This window comes from Sebastes fasciatus, chromosome 14, assembly GCF_043250625.1.
Source record: "Sebastes fasciatus isolate fSebFas1 chromosome 14, fSebFas1.pri, whole genome shotgun sequence".
Lineage (NCBI taxonomy): Eukaryota > Metazoa > Chordata > Actinopteri > Perciformes > Sebastidae > Sebastes > Sebastes fasciatus.
This window is the reverse complement of record NC_133808.1, coordinates 9458075-9478250: the sequence shown is the minus strand read 5'-3', so window position 1 is coordinate 9478250 and position 20176 is coordinate 9458075. Positions and strand designations below refer to the sequence as shown.

At 37.3% G+C, this 20176-nt stretch overlaps 1 protein-coding gene across 4 annotated transcripts in view; it reads left to right on the top strand.

The window, feature by feature from the left end:
* Positions 1-2833: 2833 nt before the first annotated feature.
* itprid2 (ITPR interacting domain containing 2) overlaps positions 2834-20176 on the top strand; it is a 44461-nt gene continuing 27118 nt past the window's right edge. For 2 of the 4 annotated variants that reach the window (XM_074658594.1, XM_074658593.1), the window contains exons 1-5: positions 2834-2964; positions 15258-15378; positions 16180-16338; positions 18177-18219; positions 20115-20164. In XM_074658594.1, coding sequence (XP_074514695.1) covers positions 15336-15378; positions 16180-16338; positions 18177-18219; positions 20115-20164 — 295 coding nt within the window. In that variant the 5' untranslated portion in view covers positions 2834-2964; positions 15258-15335. Of the gene's footprint in view, positions 2965-15257; positions 15379-16179; positions 16339-18176; positions 18220-19853; positions 20033-20114; positions 20165-20176 lie in introns of those variants that run through there. The other 2 variants (XM_074658595.1, XM_074658596.1) reach the window with 2 other exon arrangements.

Sequence of the window (20176 nt, the reverse complement as noted above, 5' to 3'; positions counted from 1 at the left end):
GTTGTATCATCACAGATCCATCAGCAGTAGAGCATCTCAGTAAAGATGATCATCAGTTTAATGGTGTTTGGTTTCCATCTGGTGGTTAAATGAAGGTACGGCAGGTAGAAGGTCAGGTCACTCAACGCACACGTTTTCTTTCTTTCTTTCTTTCATACAGAATCAAATGTTTCATTGGATGTAAATGTTTTATTTGGGTGCATGTGGGGTTGCATTTAGGTGGTTTGGGTATTACAGTAACAGATTTTGGTGGTGTTCTTTCACCACTGGACTAAACTACCTAACTGTATATAAAATAATTCTCAAACTGCAACTCCCTGCAAAAGTCCACAAGAGATGATTAATGAGGGAAGGAAAGAAGAAGGAAGAAATATCTGCTACACAAATGTATATTCATTTTGGTAATTTCTATATGAAATATTAGATATTAGAGAGGAAATGTGGTGGAACTGCTAACAAAACACAAGTAGCTTCCAACTGGCTGAGTTAGGAGAAACTTCTGAAAATAAGGCCAGTGTCAACTTTAGGACTCCTAAGTTTTTGGTCTAAGAGTGATTCACTAAAGGGAGCTCCTATAAGTTTGAGAGAAGTTAGAGGCAGTCCAGAGGACTCCTAAGTCACCAAGGCCTGCTCACAATCAATTATACACCATGTCAGTGTTTTGGAATAATACAACAATAAATAACATTTAAAAACATATTTAACGTTAGATCAGAGACATTATGTCCTGTATGAATTTAGAGAAAATCCGTTATACCACCAGAACAGAGAGAAAATTTGACAAAGTATGGGGCCCCTTTTTGTCATTTTTTGAGAAACCCACTACAGTAATCTCTGAGTAGCCAGTAGTAGTATCTTCTTTTTCCTTTTTTAAATTGTATTTTATTTATTTATTCATTATTATCATTATTATTGTTATTATTATTATTTTTTCTTCTATTTTTATATATATGTATGTGTGTAGGTATGTATTTGTGTGTATGTATTTGTGTGTATGTATGTATGTGTATGTATATATATATATATATATACATATATGTATACAGACGTGGTCAAAATTGTTGGTACCCTTCCGTTAAAGAAAGTGTCCAGGCCAGTTTCATTAGTTTGTTTTTTTAAATGATTCTGTTGAACCACAATTCAAAAGCAATGTCTGATTTTCATTTGTTAATTTTCAGTAAGTTTATATTTATTATTACTTTTGTCAGTTTCAAGTTATTTCAGTGACCATTGTGGGTTTTTCTTTCTTTAACGAAAGGGTACCAACAATTTTGTCCACGTGTGTATATATATGTATATGTATGTATATATATATATGTGTGTATATGCGAATATGTGTATGTGTGTCTATATGTAGGTATGTATATATGTATATATATATTTAAATTTTTTTTTTCCTCTTCTTCTTATTATTATTTCATGACTTATTTGTGGATACTCTCCCTGTGTTGTATTCTCTACAGTTTGAATTTTATGTATTCATGATTGAGAATCAGTTAGGTCCTTTGTGGCCAGCTGTGGCTGTCTGTGTATGATGTTGTCAGGTATGATTGATCGATGTGTTGTGTCACGGGTGAGTGTTGTTCAGAAAAACTAAAATTAACTTTTCCTGCATAGTGACTGTTCTATTGATTATTGACAATTAATAAAAAGACCTTTGAAGGAGAAGGAAAAACATATTTTGACCTTAATCTGTAAGATGAGGTGGCATGAGTAGAAAAGTACAAGTAGGCCTACCTCTCTATTTTATAGTGCAAGTACAGTAGTTTAGTAAATGTACTTATTATTACTTATATTATTATTTTCCACCACTGTGTAGCTTCACTGTTTCTGCTGCAGCTTCAGTGTTTCCTCAGACACAACAGCTTTGTTTCACATTCAATTAAATTTGCTTTATTGGCATGACTGTCAGGTGAACAATATTGCCAAAGCGTCAATTCAATAATAAATACAAATAGAAAAAAGAACAAAAAAAAACAAAAACATATATATATATACATATATACAATTCATTAAGCAAATTACAATATATAGATATTTAAAAAGAACAAGCATGTAAATGGAAGAAAACAATAAAGAAGTAATTAATGTTTGTTGTGTCAAAAAGTATGTAAGCATGGTCAATAAAATGTGTTTTAAAGCATTAAGTGACTGCTATACTATATATCATATCATTAGATTTAATCATTTAAATGAAAAGCAGCAAATCCTCACATTTGGGAAGCTGGAAACATGAAATATATTTGCATGAAAAAGTATTATATTGTCTATCAATTGACTAATTGATTAATCGACTAATCGTTTCAACTCTTTTATACTGTTGGGTAATTAAATATCATACTTTTTAAGTTGTATTTTGTGTCCAAAAATCTTAATTTGTGAATGTCAGATAAATGTAGTGAAGTCAAAAGTACCACTTTGCCCTCAGACATATAGTAGTAGAGTAGAAGTAGAAAGTTGTATAAAATGAAAAGACTCAAGTAGCCTTAAGTACAAGTAGCTACTTCAAAGTTGTACTTAATGACAGTAACATTAGTTAGTACAGTAGTAGATTAAATGTACTTCCACCACTGTCAAGCTTTATGACTTATCTTGTTTGTTTGTTTGTTCAATAAAACAAACAATAAAACAAACAAACAAATAAAAAACAATTAATAACAATATATTGCAATATCAAAGGATAAATGTAAAAAAACAAAAAAAAAAACATAAACCCATGAAGTAGATGTTTATCACATCCACCCCTGTCTGTCCATCCACCTGTATTCTGACCGTCCTGTGTGTGCTGACTCAGCCCGACAGGTGTCGCTGTTTCCCGGCTGCAGCCCTCCGAGGACACGCCCCCCTCTCCTCCTGCTGGTTTCAGGAAGCGGAAGCAGGAATGTTGGAGTGTTTTCAGAAAAGTTTGGACAAGTTTGACAGTTTGGTAGCAGAGAGACACACAAACTGCGGATAAACATGACGGTGAGTAACTAAACCACTCACAGTACCGCTGTTAATACTGCGTGTTGTACTGCTAAATGTGATAGTTTACTGCTGGTGTTGTTAGTTTGTGAGAGTTTGACTACTGTCAGTCAGTCCTCCGTGTCAAACCGAGCAGGAACAACTAAACAGGACAAACAAGTTAAGTTCAATGTCACATGGCGATTCAATAATGTTGCTTACTTTCATCTTATACTTTAAGAGTACAGTAGATATTTAAAGTGATTTAGATCATCATCTACAAGATAAGTCATGAAGCTTGACAGTGGTGGAAGTACATCTAATCTACTACTGTACCAACTAACTTTACTGTCATTGAGTACAACTTTGAAGTAGCTACTTGTACAACTTACTACTTCTACTCTACTACATGTCTGAGGGCATGTTGTACTTTTTTACTTAATTTGTGACTGTCAGATAAATGTAGTGAAGATTTTGGACACAAAATATACAGAGAACTTAAAAATTATGATATTTTGTTATCCAACAGGATAGAAGAGCTGAAACGATTAGTCGATTAATCAATTAGTCAATTGACTAATAATTTGTCATGCAAATATATTTCATGGTTCCAGCTTCCCAAATGTGAGGATTTGCTGCTTTTCATTTTATTATTAAATCTAATGATATAACATATAGTATAGCAGTCACTTAATACTTTAAAACCCATTTTGTTGACCATACTTACATACTTCAGTAACATTTTCCATGTGTGACTTTTACTTGTAATGGAGTGTTTTTCACAGTGTGGTATTAGTACTTTTACTTTTTATCGCTGCAGTCCAGGTTGTCTGTGTGCAAGTGTTTTGTATGAGCAAGTTTTAATGTTGTTAATTTATCTTTTCATTTTATACAATTTTCTACTTCTACTCTACTACATGTCTTAGGGCAATGTGGTACTTTTTACTTCACTACATTTATCTGACAGTCACAAATTAAGATTTTGGACACAAAATATACTTAAAAAGTATGATATTTTGTTACCCAACAGTATAGAAGAGCTGAAACGATTAGTCGATTCATCAATTAGTCAATTGATAGACAATATAATACTTTTTCATGCAAATATATTTCATGGTTCCAGCTTACCAAATGTGAGGATTTGCTGCTTTTCATTTAAATTATTAAATCTAATGATATGATATATAGAATAGCAGTCACTTTATACTTTAAAACACATTTTGTTGACCATACTTACATACTTTTACTTAAGTAACATTTTCCACGCATGACTTTTACTTGTAATGGAGTGTTTTTACAGTGTGGTATTAGTACTTTTACTTTAAGTTAGTAAATGATCTCAACACTTCCTCCACTACTGCATTTCAGAGGGAAATATTGCACTATAGTTAAGTTTCACAAGAATTTACACACAAAATCAGCTTATGAAAGATGAGAATGAGCTGCCCAACGGTGTATAAAATAGTTAAAAACCTTGAACAACTACAACATTAAAAGTACTGTTTAAATGTTAATGCATTGGTAATAATGATCCCATAATAGCCTATAGTTATATGACAATGACAGGGGTCACTCTGCAGCATAATGAGTACTTTTGATACGTTACATTTTTGTTCCTAATACTACTAAAAAATAAAAAAGTATTTTTCACTTTTTGAATGCAGGACTTTTACTTGCAATGGAGTATAATGTGGTTACATTGTGGTATTGCTACTTTTACTTTTTTACTTTTACTGTAAATGATTTGAATACTTCTTCCACCACTAAATCTGGATGTTTTCTAGATTATCTGTGTAATTCAGACACACTGACAAGTTTGTTTTTATTATTTAATCTACCGATTATTGTCTCATATAATTACCAGTGGTAGAAGAAGTCCTGGGATTCTAAAAATACTCTATTATCAGTAAAAGACCAGACTCCTACTTATGTAAAAATACAGAAATATCATCATTAAAATGTACTTAAAGCATCAAAGTACTTGTTATACAGCAGAATGGCTCCTATCAGTGTTACTGTGTATATCTTTGTGAAGGTTCTCAGTCATCCAGGTCATGGTATCCGAGTAAGGATACTGTATATATTACATTATTAGATAATTATCACTGATACACAGAAGTGTAAGCAGAATTTATTTTTTTAGCTGCTTGAAATGGTGTTAATTCTAACTACGTTACACACTGGTGGGCAGCTTAATGCATTATATATTTTTTTTTATCTTATCTGTTTTTAATTTAAAATTCTTGAAGTCACCAACTCCAGCTGTCAGGTGAACCGCCTGAACAAACTCATTTGTTTAAGAACAGGATCACAATTTTTTTGAAGTCTGTAAAACAATATTCAGGTGCTCATGAACACTGACTCAGGTTTTTTCTTGCTGTAAATATTCTATGAACATGTCGCTGGCATTGTATTTATATTTCCAAATTGTTTTTGATCCCATAAAACACCTAGGGCTGCAACTAATGATTATTTACATTATTGATTGATCTGTGGATTATTTTCTTAATTATTTAATTAATTTTTTAGTCTATAAAATTGTCAAAAATGCCAATTAAAAGCCCAAGTTGATGTCTTCAAATTGCTTGAATAAGTGACTAAACCCCAAATGTACTCAATTTATGATCATATATGAGACTATGACAAAGAAAAGCTTGGAAGCTGGAACCAACGAAAATCTGGCAGTTTTATGCTTGAAAAATGATTAAAACAATTAATTGATGAACAGGAACATGAACAGATGCATTAATCAGGCTGAAACGAGCGATTTATGACAAGTTGAATAATCTCCTATGAGCAAACCTCACTTTAACAAGTAGATATTTAGGATACAAAGATGTTCTTGCAATGTTTCCTTCTGAAATGTAGTGGAGTAGAGGTATAACAGAAATACTTAAGTACAAGTACAGCATTGGAGTAAATGTTCTCACTGTAATTATGTAATTATTGCACCTCTGTTTCATAATTGTGCAGTGCACGTAAGGATATAAGTACGAGAGCCTTTGTTCGGCTTCTACTTTGATCTTCCAGTGTCATCCTGCTGTTTACTAAAGTATAACAGGGATGTGAACAGGCTCTGTGTCCATACATCCATACTGTTTACGTCTGTTTTCAGTGAGCGTTGATCACTGTCAGTGAGATGAAGTGTGTTTGCTGTGTTCAGGTTGCAGGAAACAGACTGTATGTGTGGTTTCATTCGTACAGTCGTGACCTCTGAGTCTGGTTTCAGTCAGAGTAGACAGTCAGTGGGACGTCTTCTTTCAGACATTTGATTGACGATGAAATAAAACAGAGAAAAGCAGAAAATCATCACATTTTTTATGCTTTATTGAAAGAGTGTGGGAGGAAGTAACCCAGATCCTTTACTTAAGTAAAAGTACTAATACCACACTGTAAAAATACTAAAAATGTTACTTCAGTAAAAATATGTAATTAGGAAAATGTATTTTAAAGATAGGGTTGACGATGTTGGAAAGCTAGCATAATTTGAAAGTAGCTTCGCCTCAGGAGCTCCGTCTAAACCCACCCCCTCCCCTCGCGGCTCCTTCCAAGGCAACGCCCCCCCACACACATGCACGAGCAGCTCCGCATCGTAACTACATCACAGACACAGAGCGGAGAGAGGACCACAACTCAACAACGCTACCTCATGACAAGTAACCGCGGCAGTGCTACTTTTGGCTGAGTTTCCTCTTCCGTTCTCCAGCAAACTTGCGGCGGCGACGCGCTTTGAGTTCAGGCTGGTACACGCCAAGGGTAGAGTACGGGCAGGGAGGCATCTGATTGGTTCTTTCCAAGCGGACCGCGAGGCAGTGATTGGTAGACGTTTTTACAGGATTACAGCAGCTACAGATGACGGCTCTTTTTCGGTCCTTTTTCAGAGCTCATAAGTAATCGATTGCTGTCGGGGTGTAAAAACCATTTCAACCAATATAACAAATAGTGTATACTGGATAACATCGTCAACCCTGCCTTTAAGTATTAAATGTAAAAGTATTCAATGCAGCAAAATGGCCCCTGTGACTGTTGTACTATTATATCAATTTTATTATTACTCATGCAGTAATATACAGTAAAAGAAAGAAAAGATTTTAGAGTTGTAGTTGGTTGTGGTGGAGTTAATTTTTAACTATGTTTTTGTATAGGACTGCAAATAATGATTATTGTCATTATGGATTAATCTGCTGATTGGGTGGAAAAAGTATTCAGAGTCTTTACTTAAGTAAAAATAGCAACACCATAATGTAAAACTTCTTCTTTACAAGTAAACGTCCTTCAATCAATGCCCTCCTTAAGTAAAAGTATAGAAGTATTATCAGCAGAATGTACTTCAAATATCATCATTATGCAGCATGACTGTTCCTTTTGAGTGTTATATTTTTCGAAATAATCCAGACTCTTTGATTATTATTATTATTAAATTATTGTAAGCAGGCTCGATCAAAGACATTTACTATTGATACTGAGTCTGATTCGATACTCTGATAAACTGCGACCTGATAATGAGATCATATAGAACATTATATAGAATATAGAACATTATATAGAATATAGAACATTATATAGAATATAGAACAATTCATTGCAAAAAATATTTTTTTCGCCTACGATGCTCAGGATACATAGTAAAAAAAATATTTATTAAACATTCATCTGACACACTGTAATAATAGCTGTACTAAATATGGCACACCTTATTTTTCATGAGCTACTTGATCCAAGTACAGAAGGCTCTGATTCAAAACAATTAACATGATAATTGAATGTGAACTGGTAGAATGCTGCCACTCCCAAAGTTGACATGACGCGATCAGCTGATTTTTTTAAGAGAGAAGACGCATCACTCTGTTGTAGTTGTTGTTGTAACAAAAAAGACTTGTGATTGTACAGTATTGTTACAGATATCCTTCACGTATAAGTAAAAGTACTCAATGCAGCATAATGGCCCCTGTGACTGTTATGCTATTATATGTTATATCATTATTATTATTACACATGCATTGATATAAAAGTGGAATGAGGTGCAGCTAATTTTTTTACTATTTTGTTTTTGTATAGTACTGCAACTAATGATTATTTTCATTATGGATTAATCTGTTGATTATTTCCTCGGTTAATTGATGGATTAAAAATAGTGATAAATGTCTTTCACAAACCCAGAGCATAAAAGGACACCAATAGTACAAACCTTAAAATTAATAAGAGATAAATAAAAGGAAAAGCAGCAAATTCTCACTGATTTGAGAGGCTGAAACCGTGAAGTGTTCGGTATTTTTCTCTTGATAAATGACCATAATCGATTATTAAAATATTCGTTGATTTTTTCGTTGATTTTTTGATTGATAGTTTCAGCACTGATTTGATGATTCGCAGGTTAAAAGTTGTCTTAATGTCGATGATAAACTGGGCTAAGTTTAGTTAGAGGTTGAATGGTTTTGAACGTCTAGATTACATATTGTCGCTTAAACAGTGTATAAATGACTGTATTTGTGAAGAAGGTCCTAACTACATGTTGAAATTGAATCATTAAAGTGCTGTTGAATGCTTATATTTTGACATCTGAAAAGATCAGTTGATTAGACAGATAATAAATCTGCAACTATTTTGATAATTGATAGATTAGTAATAGTTTTCAAAGCAAAAAATGAGAATTTTTTCCAATTCCAGCTTCTCAATTATGAAGATTAGCTGCTTTTCTTTGTCTCATGTGATAGTAAATTAAATATCTTTGAGTTTTTGGTCGACTATTGGTTGAAAAAAACCCCAAGAGATATCACCTTGGGCTTGCCAACCCTTTTCTAGATGTTTTGAAGCTTTTCTCCACTATGAAAATTTGTCGCCATTGAATCCTTTATTAAGTGTCAGAATCCAAACTAAACACAGCTGCTGTTCTCTGTAAAGAACGACTACAAACCCTTTATAGCCTTCTTTCAGCCTACAGGAGTGTTTGATACTTAAAGACAGATGTTGGGGTGAGGGATGACTGAAGAGGACTGAGAGGGTGTAAAAGAGGGTACTGATGGCTGCACACTCTCTGTGTGTTTTTGTTTTCTGACATTCCAGTTTTGCATTTATAAGAAAAATCTAAAAATAAATTGATCTCTCTCTCTCTCTCTCTCTCTCTCTCTCTCTCTCTCTCTCTCTCTCTCTCTCTCTCTCTCTCTCTCTCTCTCTCTCTCTCTCTCTCTCTCTGTGTGTATCTCAGACAGGAAGTTGTTCTGTTATTCATCCTAAACACTCGTTTCCTGTTTCACACGTTCTCATTTAAATTTGGCTGCATGCTCCTCTGTGTTTCTCCATCCTTTTCCCCCAGTCAGCGACTTCATATGGATTATTCTATATTTAACTCTGTGCTGTAGCTTTCTCCTCCCATCACCTCATATTGTAATCTGGAGTTTTATTTTGGTAAATGACTTTTTGTGACTGTATCCCGTCTTAGCTGTTGTTAGCAACCATGTAACCAAATGAGCTATTATTACATTTCGGTTTATAAACAGTGTTCAGACTTCCCCAGTAGTAAACTGTGATCTTGTTCCTGTTGGTATCAACGGTCGGCTGATGGCCGGCTGCCGGGGGTCAGCCAGCCTCTTGCCAGTGAGACTGAGCTCAGTGAGTTGCTGCCAAAAGATTTGGAAGAGCTGCTAATATTTATTTTTATGAATAAAACAACAAATATGTTGATTTATGTCTACAATTAGGCAGCAAATCTTCATTTTGTGGAGGCTATATATATACACACTGCATATATATATATATACTTACACGAACATAGCTAGTGCTGGAAGGCTTAATAATCAGTCAATCAATAGAGAATTAATAATCAGCATTCTTTACAATCTATTCATTGTTTAAGTCATTTATCAAGCAACAAGACTAAGAGTCTACAGCCATGTTATCAGCTCTGCGAGGCTGCTCTTAGGTACAGTGATGCATTGAGCTAAATGCTAATGTATGTATGCACATGCTGATGTTTAGCAGGTATAATGTTTACCATGTTCAACATGTTAGTTTAGGTGTTGGTATGCTAACATTTGCTCTACCCCCATGCCTTTTGTCAGACCACTGTTGTAAGAATTTATTCTTAATGACTTGCCTGGTTAAATAATGATTAAATAAATAAATACATCAGCACGAAACAGAAAGTCCAGCTGAGGCTGATTGGAGTATCACTAATTTTGCAGGTATTTGGTCATAAACCAGTGTTATAAGAATTATAAGAATTCATCCAGAGGAGAACATAAATGTCTGAACCAAATTTCATGGCAAAATGGACTAAAATGAGGAACCGATCTATAGCTAAAATGCTCTCTGGTTCCAGCACCTCAAAGGTGAGGAATTTCTGCTTTTCTGTTATCATTGTTAACTGAATTTATTACACGGCTGTGCTGAATACTCAATTCTGATTGGTCAATCACGGCGTTCTGAGGTCTGTAATTTCTCTATAACAGACCGTTGCTATGTATATCACACCGTTGTTGTGGGCGCAGTTCAGGTGTGGGACTCTGGCGGACCGTTTTTGTGTCAAAATATTGGTTTCTTCGGTAAGTAGCTGAGTAATAAGCGGGATAATATACAGCTAGCAGGTCATTGTTGTGAAAGAATCCCCTTCAGGGCGATGCTGAACCCTGACGCGCAGCGGAGGGGTCTCTCATTCTTTCACGACAATGACCGGCTAGCTGTACATTATCCCTTACATATCTTTTGGGCTTTGAATTGTTTTTTTTTGGACAAAACAAGACATTTGAAAACATCCCCTTGGACTCTCAGAGCTTCTGTTGGGCATTCTCTGCTATTGTTTCATATTTTATAGACTAAATGATTAATACATTAATCTAAAAACTAATCGACACCCTTGATAATGAAAATAATCATTATCTACAGCCCTGAAAATCATATCTAAGAAATGTGCCTCCCTGTCTTCGCACAAACTTCATTCAAAACTTCAACACTGAATGATTTCAGTCCAGTGGTGACAGTTCTTCGAGATAAATCCTGTTGAGAGCATTAGATGAACATGTGTTTTGTCTGACACCACACATTACTGCTGATCATTTTCCAAATCATCCATTAGTTTTTAGATTGAACTTGTTCCATCCAGGCAGCCTCTGGTTTCAGTTCATTTCTACGACAAATCAACTTGCAGAGACTTGAAGCTTGTTTCAGACAGCTGATCCATCAAAGTCAACATTTACTCACCTTTATTGTTTTTTGTCAAATCAGTGTTATCATTGTGTGGCAACTTTGGAAAACTCCCTGTTGGTGCGTTGAAGGACACTTGGACATCTTAAATTTGTAGGGCTACCCCCTCTTAGTTGATTAGTCGACTAACTAGTCGTTTTGGTCTCAGTTGACTATGATTTCTTTAGTTGATCAGTCATTTTTTTATGCATTTCATGCTGAATGACTTGCATGTTTATTAAACATTCATCTGACGCACTGAAATACGGTAATAGCCGTACTAAATATGGCACACCTTATTTTTCATGAGCTACTTGATCCAAGTACAGAAGGCTCTGATTCAAAACAATTAACATGATAATTGAACAATGAACTGGTAGAATGCTGCCACTCCCAAAGTTGACATGATGTGGTCAGCTGATTGTTTTAAGAGAGAAGACGCATCACTCTGTTGGAGTTGTTGGAAAAAATTCACGTCACTCGCGATTGTACAGTAATGTTACAGATATCCTTTACTTAAGTGAAAGAAGAAATACTGCATCCTAAAAATACGCCATTACAAGTAAATCCTCCTGAATTCAAGATGTTACTTAAGTGAAAGTACATTATCAGTAAAATTAACTAAAAATATCAAAAGTAAAAGTACTCATTATGCAGAATGGCTCCTTTCACAGTGTTATGTTAATAGAATATTATTCTGTGTACTAGTGAATACATATAGCCTAAGACCCTTTTCATGTGGTAGTTTGTCAATGTGGAGCCAATTTTATATTCACTTGTATACTACTGGGTAGATTAATAGTACAGTGCTATATCAAATCATGTTTTTTTTATGTAAAAAGGAACTATAAAAGTCAAATAAATGTAGTGGAGTAAAAAGTACAATATTTCCCTTTGAAATGTAGTGGAGAAGTATAAGTATAAGTAGCATCAAATGGAAATACTCAAGTAAAATACAAGTATGTCAAAATTGTAACAGTAAATGTATTTTGTTACATTCCACCACTGATAAAGTAAAGTAGTCTAGGGGATATGTGAAATTATGTTATTTTTTTCATACAAGCATGAAACTTGGTAGGCTAGAATTGTACCATTTGGGGCTCTGAACATTTTCAGAAATTGGGCCATCCCAAAAACGCCTCTTGGCGGCTATTTTACTTTATCTGCCATAACCAAATAAATTCTTAGTCGACTAACACGATTTTGTCGACTAATCAATTAGTTGATTTAATCAACAGATCTGTAAAACCGAGTTTCTTCACAAAGAATCAAACAAAAGCACAACTTTAAATATTGTGCTTACCAGAGATGTGTTCATACGTTTCTTAGAAATAAATCATTCAGCATGAAAAAAACAACTAATCGACAAAAGAAGTTTTAGTCGACTGAGACCAAAATGACCGATTGGTGGACTAATCGACTAAGAGGAGGCGGCCCTAGTCAAGGATTGAAATGATACCATATACAACATCATAAACATCTAACTATAAAGCAAGGAATCTCTGTGTGTATGTACCTCGAGAACCGCTCATCCGATCTACGTCACACTTTGCGAGTGTGTTGCTGGGGACCCCATGGAGTCCTTTGTCGAATTTTGTGCAATTTGGACACCGGACATGTTCGATATTAATAAACTTTGAATAACCAAGCGAACAGCGCTCTGTGCAGCAGCGGGGGCAGGGCTTCAGGGCTCTACAGACTGAATCCAGCATGTTGTCTGCGGGGTTTGTTCGTTAACCCTGACAATACAGTGACTGTACAACACAGTGAAAGAGTAAATATTCAATATGACTGTAACAACATAGCTTAAAAAGCATGTGTCAAACACAAAGATTTACTTAAAAAAGTATTATTTCACGTTTGTTTGATTTGTTTTGTTGTTGATGGACCTATTCTTAACTGTCTCCTTCATAGTCTCTTCCATATTGACACAGAGCTGTGCACTTTAAGGAGGCTTTTTTTGCATTTGCAATGACCTCGGTCAGCCACAAGAGTTCAAGGATGGACTGGCTTGCCTGTGGAAGAGTTGACCAAAATGGTCTTGAATCTCTTGGGTCCATCCAACCCCAGTTTGTTGGAGATGGCACCTCAAGTGCTTGTCCCCATCAGTGTCCTCCTTGGTACTCTCTGCTCTTTTGGAGTGCTGCACCAGTGCATCCTTAGTTGGTGGGGATTTGCTCCATTCCTCTTCCTTTCTTTGTCAACAACTCAAGGCGAGCTTGATCAATGTTGAGTTGGCTGCTGGTGCGATCGTAGAGGAGAGTTGTGAAGCACTCAACAGTGGAAATTACCTCCTCTGGAATGTTTTTTGGAGCCTTTGACAGAGTCATGATGGCCTCTGTTGCCATTTCATAGACATTCCAGGTATCCCATGCTGTTTTCTTTCCCCTGGTTGGTACTGATACTGTGTAATTGCCAGTGAAGACCTGGAACACAGGAAGAGCTTTGGATTTGTCAGGACCCCAGAGACTTGGCAATCTCATTGGCAAGTACAGTGTAGATATATATATGAAGTTCTTGCCAGTCCCAGATGCCTCCCACAGCTCCTCGATGTCCAGCTCTAGCACATGCACAATGGTTAGGACCACAACATTTGTGTCCACAGTGTGCAGGTTGATCTTTTTAAGTCCTTTTCTGGCAGCATCCGCCACATGGAGTAGCAACCTTGTATCTGCCTCTTCATGCGTGCAAGGGGCAATCTGATCTGTTTCTTGTGAGTGAGATGATGGAAAAAAACAAGATACCAACCAACTGGAAAGGCTCCCTGAGAGTGGATGAAACCAAAATAGAACTCTTTCACTTTCTGGCCAGGAACCTTATGGAAATGTCGACTACAATGAAACTGGAGCAACAATTCTCATCTAGTAATACCAGATCAATATGGAATATCTTAAAGGCTCTTTATACGATATCCAGCGCAAACAATGATCTGCTATGTAAAGACGTAGAAGAGTAATGTCTACCTGAGTAGAGAATGAAGTCGCTCTCCCTCTGTGTGTGTTGTAATCAGAGCTTCTCTGTGCTTTGTTGACATAGCTGGGCCAGCCGGGCATGCTGCTAATGCATGTAAGTGCATGTGAGCGTGCTCCACTGGCTAGCTCATGGCCGCCGCTCTGCACTGCTCTCATACGGCGATTACAGCTGTTAACACCGTACCGATGGCGTCATCGTGGAAGCGTAGCCACCACCAGCCACCTTCCAGTTCCCCCTGAGGTTGACACACTTACTTAGAAAGTAAAATGGCCACCACAAGTCGTGCTTTCCACCAGTGATTGTCAGTGATTGTTTGTCTTCTGGATTTTGTTTTTTACCAGAGCTCAGCACACTTTTTTTTTTTTTTTTTTTGCTGCTGCTGTGTGTGTATGGGTGTGTGTAATCTCAGCTGGACTCGGTGTGGGTAATTTGGTCATAAATAATAAAGGCCACTTCTCAACTTCTCATCTCACCACAAAACATTGTCACTCTGTTTCATCCCTGCAGGTTGGAACACACTACTATTTATTTAGAGCTCATTTAAAGAAAATAATAATTAGTGGTTAGCTTTGTCAGCTTTTATTGATGATTTATTATGCCACAGTGATTAAAGCATTTTATGTACTGTATGTGTAGCTTGTTGTGTCTGTTTAGGCTACTGTATGCTTCTGCTTTTCATGGTCCGATTTGGGCCTAATAATGCAGAACAGTGTCTTATTTACTGTAGTGCATATTTATATTAACAGTTATATTCCCCATTGTATTGCTTTGCATGCCATGTTGTATTATGTGCTTCTGTACTGCATGTGTTAATTAGTATCTAGCAATGTAGTATAATGCTTTATTTATACAGTATATATATATATATATATATATATATATATATTGTTGTTGTTGTTTTTACTAACATTAATATTCTTTTCGTTTTTTTATTATTGCTATAAACTATTTAAATAACTTAAATTTTATATTGTTTTATTATTTTTAGGGTGACTTTGTAACATCTGTCCAGGGACTACAGATGAAAAATAGCCTTTTGACTTACTGTGCCTCATTTACAAACCAATAAATAAATGAATAAATAAGTTTAATTCTCTCTCTCTCTCTCTCTCTCTCTCTCTCTCTTTATCTCTCTCTCTCTTTATCTCACTCTCTCTCTCCAGGTGTGTTACCTGTTGCTGATGTTGCTGTCATCAGTCTCCTCTGACTGACCTCAACCAGACACACACAGACGGGCAGATATGGAGAGTGGATCTCTGGGAATGGACACCAGCACTGCTCCAGGTGGGTCATCTTACTTAAAGGGAAACTTTGTCGGCATTGTATTGTGGCAATGTGGGTTGTGTGCAAAGAAATGATGTTCGTCTTCCGTCTGTGTTACCGGCGCCTGGCGCTCATTTTCCGGCGGCCTTTTCTCAGTGGATGAGCGGGGAGCTCCGGATGACGGTAACATGGAGGGAAGCCAAACATCGTTCCTTTGCACGCAACTCACATTGCAATGATACAAAGCCGGTTGAAAATCGGCTAAGTTTCCCTTTAAACAGTTTAAATAGTTAGCTAAACGTAATGGACATTAGTAACGAACAAACAGTTGTATAGGGCAAGAAGAAAAAAATAGCTAAAACAATTAGCTACGGATAACAGTTGGAATAATTAGCTAAAAATAACGAATAAACAGTTAACATTAGACAAAAAGGCTCGTTTTGATGACTTTCTATTGTTTGATGGCACAAATTCATGTGTCATAGTTAATCAAAGTTGAACCTCAGGGGACAGATTTACCTTACCACTGTCTTCAAATATATTGGAGTTCAATGTTATATAATATTGTAATTAATATTAGGCCCTCAGTCAAGTCTTTATTTCTCCTCTATCAACCACTTTGGTGGTTGAAAAGAACATGTGACCTAGATGTGCAGGGTGTGGACCGATGCATGCGACCGCTCAGCTCGACTCACCTGATGTGTGTGTTTGTATTCAATCAGTTGTGGTTTCTGTTTGTCAGGTTGAATACCTGCCAAACCTGATTGATGACTTATTAGTAGTCAGACTGTCAGACAGATTGTTTACTTGATTGATCCTCAGATCACAGAAGGCAGTCAGACTGCAGCTTAGCCTTTCTGCGGCGTCGGGCCTGGGCCCAGAGCAAAGAGTCAACCTGGCAATCAGAAGCAGAGAGCTTTGACCAGGGGCCCCAAGAGAACCAGAGGGACGGGGAAGAACAAAAACCCTCAGAAGAACCAGGTTAGACTGAGCTCAACTGTCACAAATGTTGTAACTGGGGATATTTTAACAACGATAAATGTTAACTGTATTCTTAAAAAGCAAACTATTTCACATTAACCCTATATTTGCTGAGAAAATTCCATTTTCTGCAGCCACCTTAGCTGAGTGCCAAAGTCATTGCTGAATACGGCCCATTATCAGAAGATTTGATCTTATCACAGTTATGTCAGTAACGCCGTATAAGTCGGCTGATAAGGAACAAGAAATTGCAGAACAGAAAGGCAGAAAACATCCTCATTTGCGGAAAAAAGTTGTTGCGCTCAATTGAGGACGTTTTTGTCTTTGTCGAAAAAGAGTTGATGCGTTAAATGGATTATGGAAACGCCTTTGCCAAAGAAATTCTGATGTAGCGAACATTTAACTCACATGATTGATTAGCTGTTTGCTGGCTGATTACAGCCATGCGTACCTTAATAAAATCTGACTGTATTGAAGTGAATGGGGGAACAAACAAAACTTATTTTTTTCTGTAACAAGATATTAAGGCTGAAGAAGGGACATGTGTTGGGTAGGGTATGGGTGGGCCATACAGATACATTCCTATATCACAGACTTTGACTTGATGCAACAACACAAGATTTTCTACAGACTACAAACATGTAGGCCGAAGCTGTAGTTTATCACACCTACCCTTTTTGCAATTAACGACCTGTGTTGAAACTTGTGAATCATACTACCTATATTCAGTTCTTCATTACATCTGTTCCATAAATTCATCCCTTTAACTGAGATACATTCATTCTCACCCTTTGTTTTAGCCATGCCAGAGCTTGGTTGGTTGGTCCAGACTAAGAAACCTCAAAAACTATTGAATTTTGTTCAGATATCCATGGTGCCCACATGGTGAATATTAGTGATTTTGGTGACCCCCTGGCTTTTCTTCCAGCGCCACCACGAGGTTGACGTTTGTGGAGTAAAATGTCTATTAGATGGTTTGCCATGAAATTTGGTGCAGACTTTTTGGTCCCCTTAGGATAAATTGCATGACTTTGGTGTGTCTTTAACTTTTCATTTAGCTCCATCACCAGTTCAAAATTATAATTTGTGCATTACTTTGATTTGTGACCAATTACCTGTAAAGCTAATGACATTTACCACCGCCTCAGGTGTAGGCTACTTTGTGTCTAATGCTACTTAGCAAATAGTATCTTGCTAAACTAACATGGTGAACACGGTAAACAGTGTTCTTGCTAGACATCAGCATGTTTGCATTGTCATTGTGACCATACTGACGTCAGCGTTTAGCTCGAAGTAAAGCTGTGACTAAGTACATCCTCATTGAGCCACTGACACAGCAGCAGACTCTTAGTCTTGTTTAAACAGCCACAATCCTCTCAAGTCACTAAGATGATTTCTTTCTTTAATTGTAAACAACTTTTTGATACTTGGATTTTGATAATTAAACTAATTATTTGTCATTCACCAAGCAAAAATGCCAAACATTCACTCGTTCCAGCTTTACAAATATTTGAAGATGTCATACTGCTGGGCTCAAGGAAACTTTGATGGGCATTTTTCACCAATCAACTTATTGGAAAAATAGTGGATAGATTGAATGATGATGAAGATAATGAATAGCTGTAGCTACAGCAGTGTGAACAGGAACTAAATGTGGCTCAACTAGATGTAAACTGGTGGAGTTGCAACCTGCTTGCACCATGACTACAGTTGAGATGTAGAGTTATATCCTGAAGTCTGGCACCGCTGTAATACTTTTATAGCATGTTGTAATCACTGTTGCACACAGCATCTGCTGGCTTATTGCTTTAACATGCTCATCTGTCTCTCTCCGGCAGGGCAAGTTCCTAACAACATCACCAGCTGGCTGAATGAATGCAGGTATAGTATCCATTCACCACCTGATTAAAGGACCAGAGCAATGTGCTTTCATGTCCTGTTTTAGCCTGTTTGCCACATGTCATATGTGACTTTTCAGATCAATCTGCACTTGATGATAACGTCAAATAAAGCTGACAAATGTTGACTGCAGCCAGTTACTGCAAGTGGATTTTCTTAGAAATGAACTGAAACCAGTGACTGCCCAGAAGGAGAAAATCAATCACAAAACTGATGGATGATTAGAAGATGATCAGCAGGAATGGACAGTAAACAGACTAGTTAGTCTAGTTAGTTCATAGACTGAAATATGAAACATAAGGGATATGGTCCTTAAAATCCTGACTGACTGGTTGAGTGGCTAACTTGTTTTCTTGCTGACTGGTTTATTGATATGTTTCCCTGGTGTCTGGAGGTATATGTGTGTTTAGTAGCGGTGCTATCAGCTGCTGACGTAGAACCACACGGCCAACGCCTAGACATGCGACACATAGAACAAACACACACAAAGGGAGCAGACCAACGCCCGGAGATAGGGCACATAGAGCCGTTCAGGCAAAGAAAAAGGGAAAGCAGCAGGAAGAAGCCGACAGAAGACGGAAAGAAAGGCAGAAAAAAGAAAGGAGAGTAAACAGAGGAGGGGTTTCTCCTGCTAAGTCAACACTGTTATCACACACAGACAGTTTTCGCTGCTGTCACTCACAACCCTGTCGCTCTGACACGTCCTCTGTAACGTCACCATGGTAACATGACCAGCAGAATCAGAATCACAGGTTACTATAACAACAGCCGTGGGGCAGGGGCTTGAGGCCAACATGGCTACCGGTGGAAAGTGGGAGGATTAGCAAACACTACGGCTGCGCACTGTTGCACAACCATCCGTGTGTGTATGTGTGTGTGTGTATGTATGTGTGTGTGTATGTGTGTGTGTATGTGTATGTGTATGTGTATGTGTGTGGTGTGTGTGTGTGTTAAATGGTGGCATGAAGTTTTGTCCCATTGATAAGAGCGGCAGGTTGTGTAACAGCTCAGTGTTCCCAGCCTCCGGCTGCAGACAGCAGCTCAGACCCGCTAGCTTACTGCTACTGTCAACTTGCCTGCTCTGTCAGCTAGTTAGGACAACTAGTCGGTCAGTAGGACACCTGGAATGGATACCAAAAAGAGCCTGGGATATTTAGTCTAGCCTGGTCAATAGTGGATTACAATAAGTAGCCTGGTCAGACCAGGAGTTAACCTGGGATAGTTAGCCTTTCAACTAACAGGCAGCTAACATTGGGATGGTTAACCTTTACCTAACAGGAGCGAGCTTGGGGGTCACTTTTCCTTCGCCTGACATGTAGGTAGCGCTTGGCCTTCACCTGACGGGGAGATACTTTTAATGGGATAGTTCATCTTATTCTGACTGGCAGTTGGTGTGGGATCCTTTTCCTTCATCAGACATGCACTTAACGTTGGGATATTTAGCTTTAGCCTGATTGGTTGTCATAGTTAGTGTAGCCTGGTCAGTAATTAGTGTGGGCTAATGAGCATTGCACAACTAGGAATTAGCCTGACCAGATGTTAGCTTTGGATAGTTAGTTTCATGCAAAGGGTTAGTTTGCTGGTATAGTTTGGTTTCTATCATATCAATTAGTCTGGGATCAATTTGCTTTATGGCATGGGATTAGTTTGCCTTGGATGGATGGTGTAGCCTGGTTTGTTGTTAGCAAGTCTAGCCTGGTTAGGACTGTGCCTAATAGAATTTTAAGCTAGTCCGATGTAGCTGTAAGATAATGAGCTTTGAGGGTGAAACACACCGGGATCTAATATTTGCGAAGTAAGCCCACACACTGGCAATCTGTTGGATGTTTATGGTTTGGGTTGATGTATAACTCTCTGTGTCTTTGTCTCTTGTCTAGGACTCCAATCGGGGCCTCTCTTGATGATCAGAGTGCTACTCCCAGCAAAGGTAATCCACATT